We start from the raw sequence: 16,545 nt of genomic DNA on the forward strand, positions 1-16,545 counted from the left end.
AGAGAGAGAGAGAGAGAGAGAGAGAGAGAGAGAGTCATATTTCTACTCACTCTTTTAAAGAGATGATTCTTTTAAAATCAGAATGAGAAAAGTAAAAATTACAATAATGTTTTCATTAACTACACACCACAATGGTGATCTCATAAGATTACATTGCTTTGCTCTGTAAAAAACGTCTTGGTTGGGTAAATAAACTATGATATTTGCACAATGACAAAAAAAGCTAAGGATACATTCTAAGGCTATACTCCTGTGGGCAAACAAAACTATTCTCACTCTAATAAAGGCAAAGATACAAATGATAAATGATGTAAAGCATTCATGCACTGTGCTGAAAGAATGCCTTGTGTTTAGTAAAACATTCACAATTGAGGATTCAAAGTTGAAAAGTTACACGTGAAGTAGTTTTCAAATGACTTGGTCTTGAAGACCAGGGGCCTTCTTTGTATCATTTGAAACTACCATAAAATCTGGAATATTGAAACTTCTTAATAAGCATCAGCTGAATGAACTGACCTTCAACTTCAATTAAGGCTACAATGTTAACAAAAAAGCCTTCAGCACAATTACATGTACTTTAATGTAACTGTGAAACATTTAGTAAATAAGCTGAAAGAATGAACCGTGAGAGACCAATTGTATGATAATTTGGGAAGTAGCTGAATCGATTAGACTTTGGAGTATAAATGAGATAATATTTAATATGAGTAACTATAAACAAGGCAAGATACGATGTGGGACCTTCTGGTTTCCACTTGTAGGCTGCAGGGGGCTACCTAAACAGATTTCATCATAGCACCACAATGGCAAATATTGTGAAGCTAATTAAGTAATTAATAAGGGATTTCCTGTGTAAAAATAATAGTTCCTACTCTTAAAAAGTGGCCACCTATTGGGTTTGTAAATTAGCTGTATTTAAGAAAAGGCACACATTGTATTAGCAATATGCTGCATGTTGTCCAAAATCAAACTCAAGTATTTAATTATAGGAACTGTATGCTGCTCCTCGGGAGGTCTCAGATAATTGTTTACTTTATCACATAAAGTATGAGTATGTAAGGATGGAAACCTATTTAATGAGAAAGGTTTATTGTTAATTACTTTACGCTTGTGGAAATCTATTGAAACATTTAAAAATCATGTAGGTTGTTGTAATTGATTTTAAATTTTATAGATACCCAGGATAGTTAAAATTCTATCTTTAACAATTAGTAAATTCCTAAAGCCTTGTGCGATCATTAATTACACAGCAACACTAGTCATTTATACTCTGGATCCAAATTTCCCTGAATGTTTTAAAAGAATTTTATGTTGCAAGCTCCCTTATTAAACAACTTGATAAAACCACAACTGAAGGTATTATTTTTCTTCATACTGAGATGTCTAATAAAAATATCTTGAAATTACATTATTTTATCCCCCACTGGCTCCTTTTTCTCCCCACAGAAGTTAATGGAGTGGCAGGGATTTTTATGAATCAAGTGGGGTTTTTTTTTTTGCAAGCTAAAACACTAAGGAAATAATATTAGAACTATTCCGTTCAAACTTAACCACAATGACACTACTTATTCTTTACCTAGCACTAAGTCTGCTCATACTTAATGTACAATGATCTCATATTAATTCCACATTGCTGTAGAAACAAATCAACCACATCACTTTTTGAAGATATTTACTTATTGCTATCACTTGGGAATTCACATGCGGAAATGTTTCTCACCAACAACAACTGCTCAAACATCACACAGCTCATCCTGTTTCATTCATGAATGGGTTTCCTAGCTTTATGCTACACTATAGAAACAAGGCTCTTAACAATGGTATTGCTAGCAGGCACACAAACCACTGATATAGCTGTCTCTTGTGAGGCTATGTCAGTGCCTGGCAAATACAGAAGTGGATGCTCACAGTCATCTATTGGATGGAACACAGGGCTCCCAATGGAGGAGCTAGAGAAAGTACCCAAGGAGCTGAAGGGGTCTGCAACCCTATAGGAACAACAACAATATGAACTAACCAGTACCCTACAGAGCTCATGTCTCTAGTTGCATATATAGCAGAAGATGGCCTAGTTGGCCATCACTGGGAGGAGAGGCCCTTGGTCTTGCGAAGATTATATGCCCCAGTGCAGGGGAATGCCAGGACCAGGAAGCAGGAGTGGGTGGGTTGGGGAGTAGGGCAGGGGGAGGGTTCAGGGGACTCTCAGGATAGCATTTGAAATGTAAATGAAGAAATATCTAATAAAAAATAAAATGAAAAAAATTAAAAATTAAAAAAATATGAGACCAGAGATTAATATATAGGCACATGCACAAACATTATTTATCATCAGAACTTTATCATTCTGTGATAAACTTAATATATTCTTGTGCTATCAGAAGAAAAATCTCTTAGGTTGTCATCTTTTTCCTTAGCATTTGATGACAATAGAAGATGACACCATTAACAAGGGCCACTGCATATTTGTTGCATAAGTTTTATAGAACTGGCTTCCATAATTACTATCATACGTTGTCCTTATAACCTACCTCCTTTGCCATGTCTGTATATTTCTGCTTTTCCTTAGGATCAAGAACAGCCCACCAATCAGCTAGTATCTTGGTAGCACCTCGGTTATCAAGCCTTGGGTGTTCCTGTCGGACAAGGGAGCGATGGCGCTTGCAAAATAAAAGAAATGCATTCATTGGTCTCCGGGCTCGCTGCTCAGGTGACTCATCATCTTCAGTCTCACCAACATCTTGCTCTAGGCCGTCCGCCTCAAGAAGTTGAACCTACCACCAACCAAAGCAAAAGCCATGTACTTAACACAGCTCCAACTATTTTGATTTAACAACCAGTTTTGATTCGCAAATTGTATTTTTTTTTTTAGTTCGATTTAAACATCTAACAAACTGAAAAAGTAATTTAAAAAAATCATTAACTACTCTTGATACTCTTGGTGGTTGGTAACCAGCTTATGATGTGTCCTATCTAGTTTCCATGGTAACCTCTGCATATCTGTATTATAGCATACATTACATTGTTTTATAATTACTTACCTCTTTTCTCTCTCTCACTAAACAGTGAGCCTTTTGAGGACAAAATTCTCTTATTTACCTTTATAACTGCAGAGGCCAACTCATTATCTAGTATTAACATTTAACCAACTGCTAAGTGTGAACAAAAAAATGATGTTGTGGTTTATGAGTCTCAAGATTAATGACATCCGTACGAAAATACAGGGATATTCGCTTTTTCTGCTCATTAAAACGTAATACCTTATAGCTAACAACTCAGAAAGAAATATTTGCCATGAAAGCAAACATAATAAAAAGCAAATATAGAATATTCGAGCTTTTGCAGATACCAGAAGTAGAGCTTCTTATATAAAGTATCAATAAAACCTTTTACAGAATTGTTTTGAAGAACTTCACAGTACAACTTTAAAGATATAAACATCAGTCTTATTTTCCAAGAAGTTACGACAATAAGGATAAATTCCCTAGGCTTAAACAGTCAACCTTAATTTTGAGTCCTTTCTTTCCTAAGCACTTTGTTGATTACTATTCAAGGTCTTTGAGGTCTTCCATAAAGCACCAAGTCTACTCATTGCCCTTCTGAATCTGTAATTCTCAGGCTTGGTATCACGTTGGCCTATGGCCTAGTCTCTCTCTTTTGAATCCTCCTCGTAACACTTCCAGCATATCACTGCCAGATTAAATTGCATGAAGCACAATCTGTGATCACAGATCTCAGAAAATATTGTGAATGCAGCATCTCTAAGACTAAAGCATAATTCTCTAATGTTTCTTAGAAACAACACAATCGTGTGCAGAAATCCAGGTTGGATAAGTTTGTGGTTTTCATTTCTTATTCTACGAACAAAAGCAAGAAGGCTCAAGGTAGTCTTCAGTCTGCATTACTCAGTAAGGCAGCAGTCCTGATCCTTACGAAGTAGACTAGACTCTCGAGTCCTTGTTAAAGGATTGCTAGGCTCTTAGATTCTGGATCTGTGGCTCTGAAGCGGTTCCTGACCAGTGCCCAGAGAGTACAAGAACCACAAGTAGCAGGTAACTGTGCTCCTTCACACAATATTTACCAGGAAGCAGGAAACATATACTATATAGTGAATTACTTGCTTATTCCAACTTATCATTTTTTAAAAATTAGTATTAGTGTGTGAATGTTGGTATTATGGGGTGGCAGGAGGAATGTACCCTTGACACACATGACAACTCTGTTGAGTTGGTTCTCATCAATTTTTACGTGAGTTCCAGGAATTTAAGTTTGCCAGGTCTGCATGGTAAGTGTGCTGACCTTCTGAGCCACCTTACTAGACTCAAGTTAGCTACTTTTGAACACTTTTAAGTAAATGTTGGAAATATAACAAATGAACCATTAATTAATTTCAAACACAAATAATAAAGAAAAGCCTAGAAACTATGGCTGACTCAGAAATAATAAAATTACTGAGAATAAAGAGTACAGGTTAATTTCCTTCATTATGTATATAATCACTAGAGTTTCCAAATGATATCTACTTAGTATTTTGAAACTATGAAGAAAAATTATGAATAAATATATTATATAAATTATAGAAATAATCCTATTTTTCTTCAGAAATAACTAACTTTTGTTTATATTATAAAACTCAAACTATATGATAAAAAATAACTATTTTCAAAGGAGAAAATATATATAAGCAAATGAATTAGAAAACAATTTGCTGATAAGCACTTGTAAATACAGAAGGACAAGGGTGTCTTTCCTGGAGAAGATTTTGAAAGTTGGATTAGAACATGTTGACTGATCAGTAGGGATGTGGGGAGAAGCAGAAACAGGGGCTTAGAACTTCATTCAATCATCAGCATACAGCTCTATAGCACAATATAGGAAAAATGAGACTAGGTTTTGGCAAGAAGGTGGTAGAAAATATGGATCACTTTGTGAAGAATGTTCTCGGCCATGGAGAAAAGTGGGAATTTGAATCCACATACCACTTGTTGCTTTGAAACCAACTGTCAGCATTTTACTGTCCTAAGTATGGGCATCAAAAACTCTTAACTACTTTCTAATTTTATAGTTATTTCATTAAATCAGTCAACTGGAAAGTAAGCAATTACATAAAAAACAAGAAAATGAAGATTAAAAACAGCTGATTTTATTTTTATTTACCAAGTACCTCCTAAAATGTTTTAAGAAATAAATTCTGGTACCTAAGGTGGATGCATTGGTGTTATAGTTAATCTTGACAGGATTTAGAATCATCATAGAAACAAAATCTCTGGGCATCTCTGCTATGGAGTTTTCTAGATTAGGTTAAGTGAGATAGAAAGAGCTAAGCAGTAACATCCATTGCTCTCTGCATCCTGTGAATGCCATGTGACAGCTGCCTCCTCCCATGGCTGCTATGCTCTCCCTGCTAGGATGGACTACATGTCCGGGAACTGTAATAATACATATTTCGTCATGCTGCTTTTATCATGTGTTGTGTTGCAGTAACAAGACAAGTCCCTAACAAAAATGCAGAGCCATGTGTAAACGGACACTGTTAGACTTGTATTTTAGAGAAAGAGCAGCTGCTGATACTGCAGATCCTGGATTCTGTGAGTAAATCATATCAACCAAACCTTGAGAAGGCAATTAAGTTTACTTCCAACGGCCAGGGAAAAGAGAGTGGAAATCCAGAAAAGAGGAATAGGAATATGACATAAGGACAGCGATAATATTCAAGATCTAATCAAGAGCAGTTGGCATTTAACTGGAGTTTAAAATTGAAAAATAATCCCATAAAAGACAGAAGAAATAGTGATGGGTAATTTGTATTTGAAGTAACTATTGGTAGCTAAGTGGACACCTGCCAGTGCAATAATATCTTGATATTAATGACCTAAAATTCTGAGACTAAAGGTGGGGATAAGGACATTTCTAAGACAGAGTAAACTGATCTTTAATCTTTCACTCAACAACTGTTTCCTGGGGCCTAGCCTTGGCCAGGCCCTGTTTTAACAGAGCAGTGACTACACAATCCCTGTCCTTGTTAAGCAGGGAGGTGGCGTGACTGGATTCCTTTGATTGCTTTGTACAGAACAGACAATATAAGAGGAAGCATGGAGGAAGGAAGATGGGTGGGAATAAAATAATTTCTGCTAGAAATAGTGGTGGCTTGCACCAAGGTAGTTCAAAAGGGATTTCAAAAAGGAGTCACATAAAGGACATGATTTGAAAGGTACAGCTGAGAGAACTTGTGGATAGATAGAAAGCTTGAGCAAAATCAAGCAAGGTAAACATTAACTGGAAATGTTGTAGTTGCCTTTACTCATAAAGGAATGTGGAGGAGAAAAGTAAAAGCCTAGTTTTGAGCACATTGAAACCAACATTCCTAGGAAAGAAAGAAAGAAAGAAAGAAAGAAAGAAAGAAAGAAAGAAAGAAAGAAAGAAAGAAAGAAAGAAAGAAAGAGAGAGAGAGAGAGAGAGAGAGAGAGAGAAAGAGAGAAAGAGAGAAAGAGAGAAAGAGAGAAAGAGAAAGAGAGAAAGAGAGAAAGAAAGAAAGAAAGAAAGAAAGAAAGAAAGAAAGAAAGAAAGAAGAAAGAGATAGATAGATAGATAGATAGATAGATAGATAGATAGATAGATAGATAGATAGACAGACAGACAGACAGACAGACAGATAGACAGATAAAAGTAGATAGGGAGGGAGGGAGGTAGACCAGAGACATAGAGATAGGGAAAGAGACAGAGTAGGGAAATAGAGATGGGGACACAGTAGACATTCTGAAATAAGAGAATAGAGTTCAGGGTAAGAATCCATGATGGAGACAGAGATTAAAGACCCAGGCTTAGGGACAGCTACTTTTGTTTAGTTTCTTGAGACAAAATTTAATCTATGGGAATGAACTGAAAGAAGCCAGGAAAGAATGGAAGTAAAGGAAACTATATACACAGAAGAGAGTGCTGTCATGGAAAGAGGAGACAACCGTAAGGACCAAGTAATCAACAAGGCAAATGAATCAGAAAAGTCAAAGGAAGCATAAAGTCAGCAATTTCCTAAAAACAAGAGTGCCATGATTTGAAGCTTCTCTTTCAAAACAACGTTAAAATTAAACAGGCACTGAAACATGTCTCACAAACAAATGACTGTCTACATAATGGGAGAGGGCATATGTGGGAATGGGCTCACTCCTCAGAAGATGAGTTCTGTCAGATGTTTGTTGTTCAGAGAAAGCTGACTTTATGTCCACAGCCTGAAAAACACTGAAAACCATATACCTGTATAATCTGCCATGACAGACACTCGCCTTCTGCCCCTCCCTTCAGTGCATGCATACTCTGTGTCTGCTATGGGCCAGGCACCACACGATTCTGAGGCAGCAGAAACTGGCAAAAGGGGCAAACCCTCTGTCACAGAGCTTCTCAGGTCCGAAAGGCAAACCCAAGCCTACAGCTAACCACAGGGGAAGCAGCTGTGAGAGCAATGAAGACATCCTAGCTTGAATACAAGCTTGGCCTCCCAAGGAGGTAGTTCTTTCCTGAAGTAAGGAAAGTCAATTATCCTAAGTTCTGGGGCCAGCTGTTCATGCATGGAGGCAGAAGGGGGGGTCCAAGAAGAAGGGGACTCTGAAGACTCTAGTGCAGCCACAGTCTTCAGGGAGAGGAGTGGGTACAGCCAGATACCACAAATGTCACTGCAGTGAAGACGAACAACAACTCAGAAACTACTTGATGACAAGGGGCAAATCTGGGCTGGCAGCAAAGAACAGGGCTCCAGGTAAACACATAAAGCTTCATGAAGACCCTATTGTAGTCTCAGTACACAAATTGAGAGTTGACAGGATTGCTAGAGAAGGATTCCTTGTGCTCTAAACTATTAGAAGAACAATGAAGGCTAAATTTTAGGAGAGAAGCATGAACTGAACTATAGAAACTTTTATCAAGTTTTCTAGAAAATGATTAATGCCTAAATATACTTGGGGTAGGGTGAATGGAAGGCTTACTTTATCAATATCTTCCTCTTCCTCGTCTTCCTCCTCCTCTTCTGAAAAGTCCAGAAGTTTCTTGGCTAGCAACGGATGCCACTGAAGACACTTCCGTTTTGGTCGTTTTCCGTCCCCTTCTCCTTCTGTTGAATGGTCTTTATTTCTATTACTGCCTTTCATTACTGTGACCTAGAAGGGGGAGGGGACAGAAGATGGAGAAAATGTGAATATGAACCAAAGTAAGTTTAATCAAAATTACTTGTTTTGCCCAGTTAGCTCTCATTGGATTACAATTTTAATTTCTAAACCATCTATCAGCTCACACATTTACTGGATTCAGTGAGAATCCTAAGTACATAATCATACATTCATTTTAATGGGCTAAATTGAGCTGTAAAAAAATTACCTCAATAAGTCTAATTCTTTCCACTCAGTTAATTCAAAACTTAAGACCTAAATAAGATATTAGAGGATTACCAGTTACATTCACCTGTTCATGCTTATTCAGGATGTCACCTGGTTCCTATCACAAGCCTGATGAAAGATGCCTTCTCAGGGAGCAGAGGGACTGCTCCCAGGGGAGCCCGCCACAGGTTCTGTCATGGCTGCTACTTCACTCAACTGAATTTTTCAGTCTATACTAAGATAAATGTGCTTGTAATATTAAATAAATGCTTTCTAAGAGTCACCTGATTTTTCTTGGTTTAGGTTTGAAGTAAAGCTGTTTCATACAGTAAAATATACATTTGAAAACTGCAGTTTCCAAACGCTTGGAGCATGAACACATTATGGGTCATTAAGCAGACTGAGTCGTTATTTATCTATGACAAAACAAAACACATTTTTGAATCTCTCTAGCATATACATGGCCTTACTTATTAAAGAAAGAGTGGACATTAAGCATTTACAAATTTCTAAATGCATAACTGGCTAAAATAGCTAAGAAATAACCAGGTTATAAATGCATTGATATCTTTTAGACCCTCCAAATTCCCCATTATTTTAAAGAATTGAGAAAAAGTTATTCTTGGTGATAAAATCATTGTGGTGTCCATATCAGGTAGGGAGTAACAGCACACCATCATCTCCTAATCAATCAATCCTAGAGTCCAGAGAAGCTAAGCACTGTCTTACATGCTATCACATTTGTTATTTGATATATAATTTCTCATTCATTTGATATAAGATACTGATTGCTATTTGTATATGCTCATGTAAAACTCACATATTACAGGGAAGTTCTATCAAACATTAAATGAGTCAGGAAGAGATACAGTTATGCGTGAACACACATACCTCCCTCACCCCATGAATATCTGCACCAATACAACGCTTACACTATAATGTCATTAAATTCAGAACATAAACCATCAAGACTCATCCTGTTCTCGGGCCTTATAACAACATATTGCAGGCAAATTCATCCAACTTGCTTACTTTTAGATTTTGAGTTAATGTTGTCCTCACTTCAAAACCAAAAGCTATTCACTAGAGTTTTCTTTTTAAACCTGTATGACATCATTTTAGACACTGAAACACATTAATAAAAGTAGTAAAGGTTAGGGACTAGTTCACTCATTTGCCCTGAATAGTTACCCCACTGTGCCAGTACCATTTCTTTCTTTATTTATTTTTGTCTTTTTAAATTAGATATTCTATTTACATTTCATATTTTATTCTTTCCCCTTTCTCCTCTGGAAAACGCCCTATTCCATCCCCTCTCCCCCTGCTCGCTAAATCACCCACCCCTGCTTCCATGTCCTGACATTCCCCTACACTGGGGCATCGAGCCTTCACAAGGCCAAGGGCCTGTCATCTCATTGATGTCCCACAAGGCCATCCTCTGCTACATATGTGGCTGGAGCCATAAGTCCGTCCTTGTGTTCTCTTTGGTTGGTGATTTAGTCCCTGGGAGCTCTGGGGGTACTGGTTGGTTCATATTGCTGTTCCTCCTATGGGGCTGCAAACCCCTAAGCTCCTTGGGTCCTTTCTCTAGCTCCTTCATTGGGGACCCTGTACTCAGTCTAATGAATGGCTGTGAGCATCTACCTCTGTATTTCTCAGGCACTGGCAGAGCCTCAGGAGAGAGCTATATCAGGTTCCTGTCAGCAAGCTCTTGTTGGCATCCACCAGTACCATTTCTTAAAGATTCCATTTTTCTCCCTACTCCCCAGGAATGCCACTTTTATCCAAACTAAATTTCCATACAGATTCGAGTCCATTCACTATATGTTAATCAACATTGCACTCTAACTCAGTGGCTCTCAACTTTCCTAGTGCTGGGATGCGTTAATACAGTTCATGTTATGACCACCAACCTAAAATTATTTTCATTGCTATTTCATAACAGTACGTTTGCTATTGTTATGAATTATAATGTAAATATTTGTGTCTTAGGAGAGAGGGAAGTGTTCATTCTACCTCCAAAAGAGTTGTGACACATAGCGTGATAACTGTGGCTCTAACTGCTTACCTATGTCCTTTGACCAATTTCAATAGCCTCAGGAACTATGGCATTCTGTACCCTGTAAATCTCTGTCTTATGTGTGCATGGGGGGAGTAGTCAGGGACAACTTGGAGAAGTTCGTTCTCTTCTTCTAACATACAGGTTTCAGGAATCAAATGCTGATCATCAGGCTAATTTGCAATTATGCCCATTGAGGCATCCCCGTGGCTCGGACGTTGAATATACCATGCTCTTCCTAATTAACACACCCTGTTCATTTTAATAAGTAGAGTATATCAAAACATGAGTACACTGCAAGTTATTCAACCAGCTTGCTACAGATGACAGTGAGCTAATTCTCTTCTTGAAGATAGCAATAAAATATTTTAATAAAATAAAAATTTTCACTTTGATAAAAACCTTTCACTACGTATGCATTTGTCTATGATTAACCCAAAAAACAAAACAAACAGAAGAAAGTGGGAGATAGAAGGAGGAAGGGAGAGAATAAAGGAAGGGGTGAAAAAGAAAAAAGGAGGGAAGGGAAGGAGAGGAGAGGAGGAGGAAGCCAAACAGTATTCCTAAGGCTTTTGTAGCAACAATTCCTGCTGAATGAAGTAATTATATGGCTCGTGTGGCTGCTTTAAGAGCACAAGAAGTTATTGAAAACTCTAATGGAACTAGTTATCTGGCATGCTCTTAATAAAAGAACAAAGATTTCTTGTGAATTGATAGGCCATTTAACAACTCCCGTTCTATCTACAAATAAAACTTGGCACAGGCAGCACAATTTCCAAAAATACCATTGCCATGCAGAGAGCAAAGGAAATGGCTGCTGCTGTGGTTTATTAATCATTCAGGATAAGCTGTCTTGAGTGGTAATTAAATCCATATTGGGGACCCAACGTTTTATGAGATAACATGTTTAATAGTTAAAAAAATAAAAAAGGAAACTATACACTTAGGCTTTTATCAATTGGAGAGGACAAAGTATTTCCAGTGCCTTTAGAAAAATTTATTTTAGCCTCAAGACTTGTGAATTACATTATACTATTAGTTTTTACATACAACAAGCATTTATCCTAAAGATCCAACATATGTATTCAGTAACCTTTCCAGATACTAAATCCTAGGATGCCCAAATCGCATATAAAATGATATCGTATTTAGATTTGGGGGACTAGCGATGAGGAGGACCCCAGAGAAGAGCAACATAAATGCCTTCAAGTTTATTTTCCTTGACTATTTATGGGGCTGGTTGAATCAAATAGAGGGCCTGTGCATATATAATTCAATATTCATAGATAAAATAGAATCTCAAGAGTCACACTAATGTATATGCAGTTTGAAGTTCACCTTCACTCCCATCCTGCATGACCTGTTTTTAGTCTTTCTATACAGTCTGCATGTTACTTTGGTTACTGTATCCTTTCTGGTACTTCAAAATAACTCTCCTTAAAGAGAAACACATATAATAACTTTCATTTCACTATTAATTTCACTATTTTCCTTTAAATAATAGTATAGACAAATCCTTCCTCGACTGTTGTCTGTCTCCTGACATACCAAAGTACTGAGATCAGTTAGATGTATTTTCAAACAGCTATATAAACTCCAGTATTTAACTGTGGCAATGATCTACTATTTCTGTATTCTATGGTGGGTTCAGAGTAACCACCATCTCTTTCATTTCTCTGAATTCAGACATTCTTTTCCTGATGTGGAAGAGGAATGAAACTGTTCCACTCTGATATACAGGGCCAAGTGGCTTATGGTGTGTGAAAACCAACAATCACCTGGATATGGGGAAAGAGAGAGAAGACAACGCCTGCACGGGGTCAGAAATAAAACAGGATATTTAATTTTAGCATTCTTGAGAGATGAATGAAACAGTAAGTGAACTGTAGATAGTACATGTCAGAATGGGATGGTCAGGAAAGTGTAATATAAAGGTGTACAGCACCTCCAGCTGTGAATTGTTCACTTGAATAATTTACAGTTGTCTAATCTAGCAAGCTAGTCTTTAATTTCCTACCAGTCTATTTTCAAACTGTAATAAGAAGGTAAAACAGTGGGAGTTAATGATGTTCTTGATTATAATTCTCAAAAGCAGTAAGAAATTGAGAGAAGTTAAGACAAAAAAAAAAAAAAAAAAGATGTAAGCCTGAGAAACTACCCTCAATAATCAATGAGAAGGTGGACATTTTATTCATTTTAATAGTGAAATTTTAGTTTACTCAATATACTGTTTCTCAAAGAACAAATTCAGGCAGCAGTCTATATGCAACAAATGAAGCAATTGATGGATTTCATTCAAAGGGGTTACACCATCATCTGGAGATCTCAGATTGCTTGGTCGATGAGCTGGTCATTTAGTACTTGATGAACTAAATGAAAGCAAACGTTGTTGCTGAGGCTGCGAAGTGTTGAAGACCCTATCCAAAGCACTGAATATTTATTTACTGTATAAACATCTATGCCACCCGTGTGTATGCCTTTTCTGTGGGCATAAGTGTCCCAAAACACAAACTCACTGTAGTCCAACAATTCTGTTACTTTCACTTATGTTTATGTGTGTGGGGGGGGGTATGTAGATAGATCTACACATGAATATGGATGAGTTGCAGGATTTTCCCTGTCCAATTACATTAGTGCAGAGGAAGTCTGTGATTGGACAGGGAAAATGGAGGCGGAGCTAAGAGTTGCAGAGAGGGGTTGTGGGAGAGCCTCTCAGAGGAGAGGCAAGATGGCTGTTGACATGTACCCGCATGTTTTCCAGCCACAAGTAGCTACGATTTCACAAGGTTAGTAATATTGGGATAAAGCTTTTATCATTAACAATTGGCTCTGAAAATATTGTATTGGCATCTTGTAAATTGTGCTATTATTAATACATAAATCTGATTGGTTAATTAAGCATTAAGAGTCTTGATTCTACCAGGGATCTATTTGGTTACTTAAGTGTGGGACCGCAGGTTACAGGGAATTATAGCAGAGAGGGAACTAGTGGCTTGAGGGATAAGTGAGGCAGATGCTGTGGGGGCTAAGCTGCAGAATTGGCAGGCCGGCAGGACCACAAAAGCATGATCTGGCACTACGGAGAGTTGGCAGGTTCATTTTTATAATATCTCCTGCAACACAGATGCCCACAAAATCTAGAAAAGTATATTGGATTCCCTGAACAGAGAGTATAGGTGGTAGTAAGGTGCTGGGAACCAAATTTAGTGTCTCAGTACAGGTTCTTAATGCCAGACCCTCATTATCAATCAATTATAAATGTTAGAGAGAACTTCAGTTAACTGTTTTTCAAACTTAGAAAGCCCATTTTCTTAAGACCTGTATCATAATAAAAACACAATAATAACTATAATAAAATAATTATAATTATAAATTATTGAATTAATTTAATGATAAATTATTAATTTAATATTTAATATTTGTTATTTAGAAGACAAGAAAGAGGCAGAAGAAGGACAATAACAACAATAAAGATGTTCAAAGAAACTGGTGGCAGGGAAATAGATTTATTAGTAGCAGGCCTCAAAAACATGTCTCCCTCCGCTATCACACTGGTGCTCCACCTTGTGAAAACTCATCAGGTAGCTGTGCTGGCAGACAACTAAATGCCCAGTACACCCATAGAGGCTCCCTTCAGTGTTAGCCAAGCACACCCTTTTCTTCCATGCAGCTCAGAGGCAGTTCAGCTTTAACAGGCAGCACAGATATCATTTCTTTGTCTGACTGGCATGAAGTCATGTAGTCAAAAGATGGGTATGTTTGTAAAACAGACCCTCCTAGTCTATTACCTCATCTTACAGCGTAGACCATCAGGAAGCTTACGTCTTTAACCCATTAGCTCTGTGGCATAGATTTCTTTTGGAGTCTGCATGTCTAATAAAACCCTATCCCTATCCTAGGGATGAAGCCTCAGACACAGGAGAAGGTAGGGGAGCCTCATGAACCCTGTCAGCAACACATAATCTGAAGAAGATGGTGTTGCTTCAGCTTTCTCTACTCTGTAGCCAGACAGCAACTGTGAAGATATAACAATCTAGTATACAAACTGAACCAATTCTATCTTCCACACGAGGCCTGCTTCTGTAGGAGCTAACAAACAACCCAACTTTGAGGCCCTGCTTCTTCCTTGCTTAAAAGCCTACTTTCTGTTTAAGTCGTTGCTCATCCTTAATGGCAGCTGGCAAATGTCCCTTCATTTCTAAGGCCTTCTTGTGGGAGCCCTGAACCGAAGCCCAACAGTCTTCACAAGCAGTCTCTATCACAGTCATAGTTTCATGGTTTCTGTTACTTGCGGCCAAGTGTAATCTGAAAAGATTACAGAGAAAATTCCAGAAATATAGTACTAATTTTTAAGTTAGAAACCAGCCTAAGTAGCATGCGGAAATAGTGTGCTATTCAGCTCCATCTTACCTGAGACCCAAGTCATGCCTTAGTTAAGTGACACTATCTGTGTATTAGGTACTTGGTAGCCCACTGCACACAACATACAGCAATATTCAATAGTGCCCAGCTCTTTCCAGTCAGCCTTCATCTCAATGATGGCTCCAGGATGGGAATGAATAGTGATGGTAGGAATTCAGATAAGCAAATACATGCCAAAGAGAAACTGTAAAATTCTTCCTTTAAGGGAAAAAGTAAGCATTCTCAACTTACCAAAAAAGAAAATCCTATGCAGAAGTCTACAGTTAGAGTGAGCTTTCTCGTCATGAAATTGTGATGAAAGGAAAAGTTTATGTTAGCTCTGTTATCACCATTCCAAACTGAGAACTATGGCAACAAAACATAGTAAATGCTTAGTTAAAATGGAAAAGACAGTGCATATGTTCATGAAAGACATGAGAAAAACCATGTTCTGACAATGTAAACAGTCTGCTCCAGAGGTAACTCAGGCTTCTGAAGACATTAGCACGGGCTCTCTAGAGTGACACTATGCTTGTTTATCAGCACCACCATCCTAACAACATAACTACTACTGGAGAAAGAGTCCTGCCAATGAAGACGTTACTGACCCATTTATATTGTAACAACAACAAATCTTTTATCAAATATACTGAAGTGCTTCATATATCCATACTTCTATATCTTATTGTAATTATTCAATTTTATGATCACTTTATCATTATTTATCTCTTAATACATAATATGTAAATAAAGCTTTATTACAGGTAAAAATGTATACTGAATACCTACTATAGTGAATATTTGATCTATTCATAGTTTCAATTATCTGTAAGAGTATTGAAACAGCTCCTGGGATAGGAGAGCCTAGTCTGAAGCACATAGTTCTGGAAACAGTATAAATGACTATATTTTCCTTTTCTGATCTTTAAACACGTATCACTCAGGATGCTATATTCCAAAAAATTCTTAAAACAATACAAATACACAACTAAAACATGTCATTTCAATTGGATTTAAATTCTAGATGTAACATATATATGATATTTACCATCTCAATACTCATAGGAACATTCCAAAGTTAACACTCTGAATCTCAATTGGAGCAACTGAGAGTTAAGTACCTTGCACAGTGCTATAGTTACCAAGTAGGAGAGATGATCCAGAAAGCCTAACTTAACCAAAATGCTTACCGAGGGAGGGGAATCTAACATGAAGCCTTCTAGCCTGTCAGCTGTGAGCATTTGCTGCAGAGGCAGTAGTTTAAAGGACTTGGAAAATCAAAGAGGCACACTGAAAGTGAGGGAAGAAATTCAGAGATTTTTCAGCAGAAAGTATACCATGTCTCTGATGATTCTAAATGACAAACATATGAAAACTCTTTGAAAATTAAAAACTCTACAAATGACAATCGTTAGTATTTATTGGGATTCTAATGAGAATCCTAACCTATAGGCCGACTAAGTGAAAAAATATGTCATTCAATCAACACTCTCATTTTAGAAACAATGCAGTTAAAATTCATGTAAATACCTCTAAATGCTCCCTACTGAATTGCAGGAAGCTCTTTATTTGAAACTTCAGCTCTGTCATGATGCTGTCTGTGTGCTCTTAATGAATAACGCGGCACCACTAGTCAAAGTGTCTCATGCCACTGTGCTGGCACTATTTATTGGGATTCTAATGAGAATCCTAACCTATAGGCAGATTAAGTGACCACTCTTTGCA

The 16,545-nt window shown here is 37.4% G+C and overlaps 1 protein-coding gene across 14 annotated transcripts in view; it reads right to left on the reverse strand.

The window, feature by feature from the left end:
- The window catches only part of Bbx (BBX high mobility group box domain containing), a 240,376-nt gene that overhangs the window by 78,152 nt on the left and 145,679 nt on the right, over window positions 1-16,545 (reverse strand). For 13 of the 14 annotated variants that reach the window (XM_021209074.2, XM_021209072.2, XM_029544292.1 and 10 more), the window contains 2 exons: window positions 7,974-8,144; window positions 2,529-2,771 (listed from right to left, as the gene is read on the reverse strand). In XM_021209074.2, the coding sequence (XP_021064733.1) occupies window positions 2,529-2,771; window positions 7,974-8,135 (405 nt within the window). In that variant the 5' untranslated portion in view covers window positions 8,136-8,144. The remainder of the gene's footprint in view (window positions 1-2,528; window positions 2,772-7,973; window positions 8,145-16,545) is intronic. The other variant, XM_029544302.1, reaches the window with a different exon arrangement.

This window comes from Mus pahari, chromosome 12 (genome assembly GCF_900095145.1).
Source record: "Mus pahari chromosome 12, PAHARI_EIJ_v1.1, whole genome shotgun sequence".
Taxonomy (NCBI): Eukaryota; Metazoa; Chordata; class Mammalia; order Rodentia; family Muridae; genus Mus; species Mus pahari.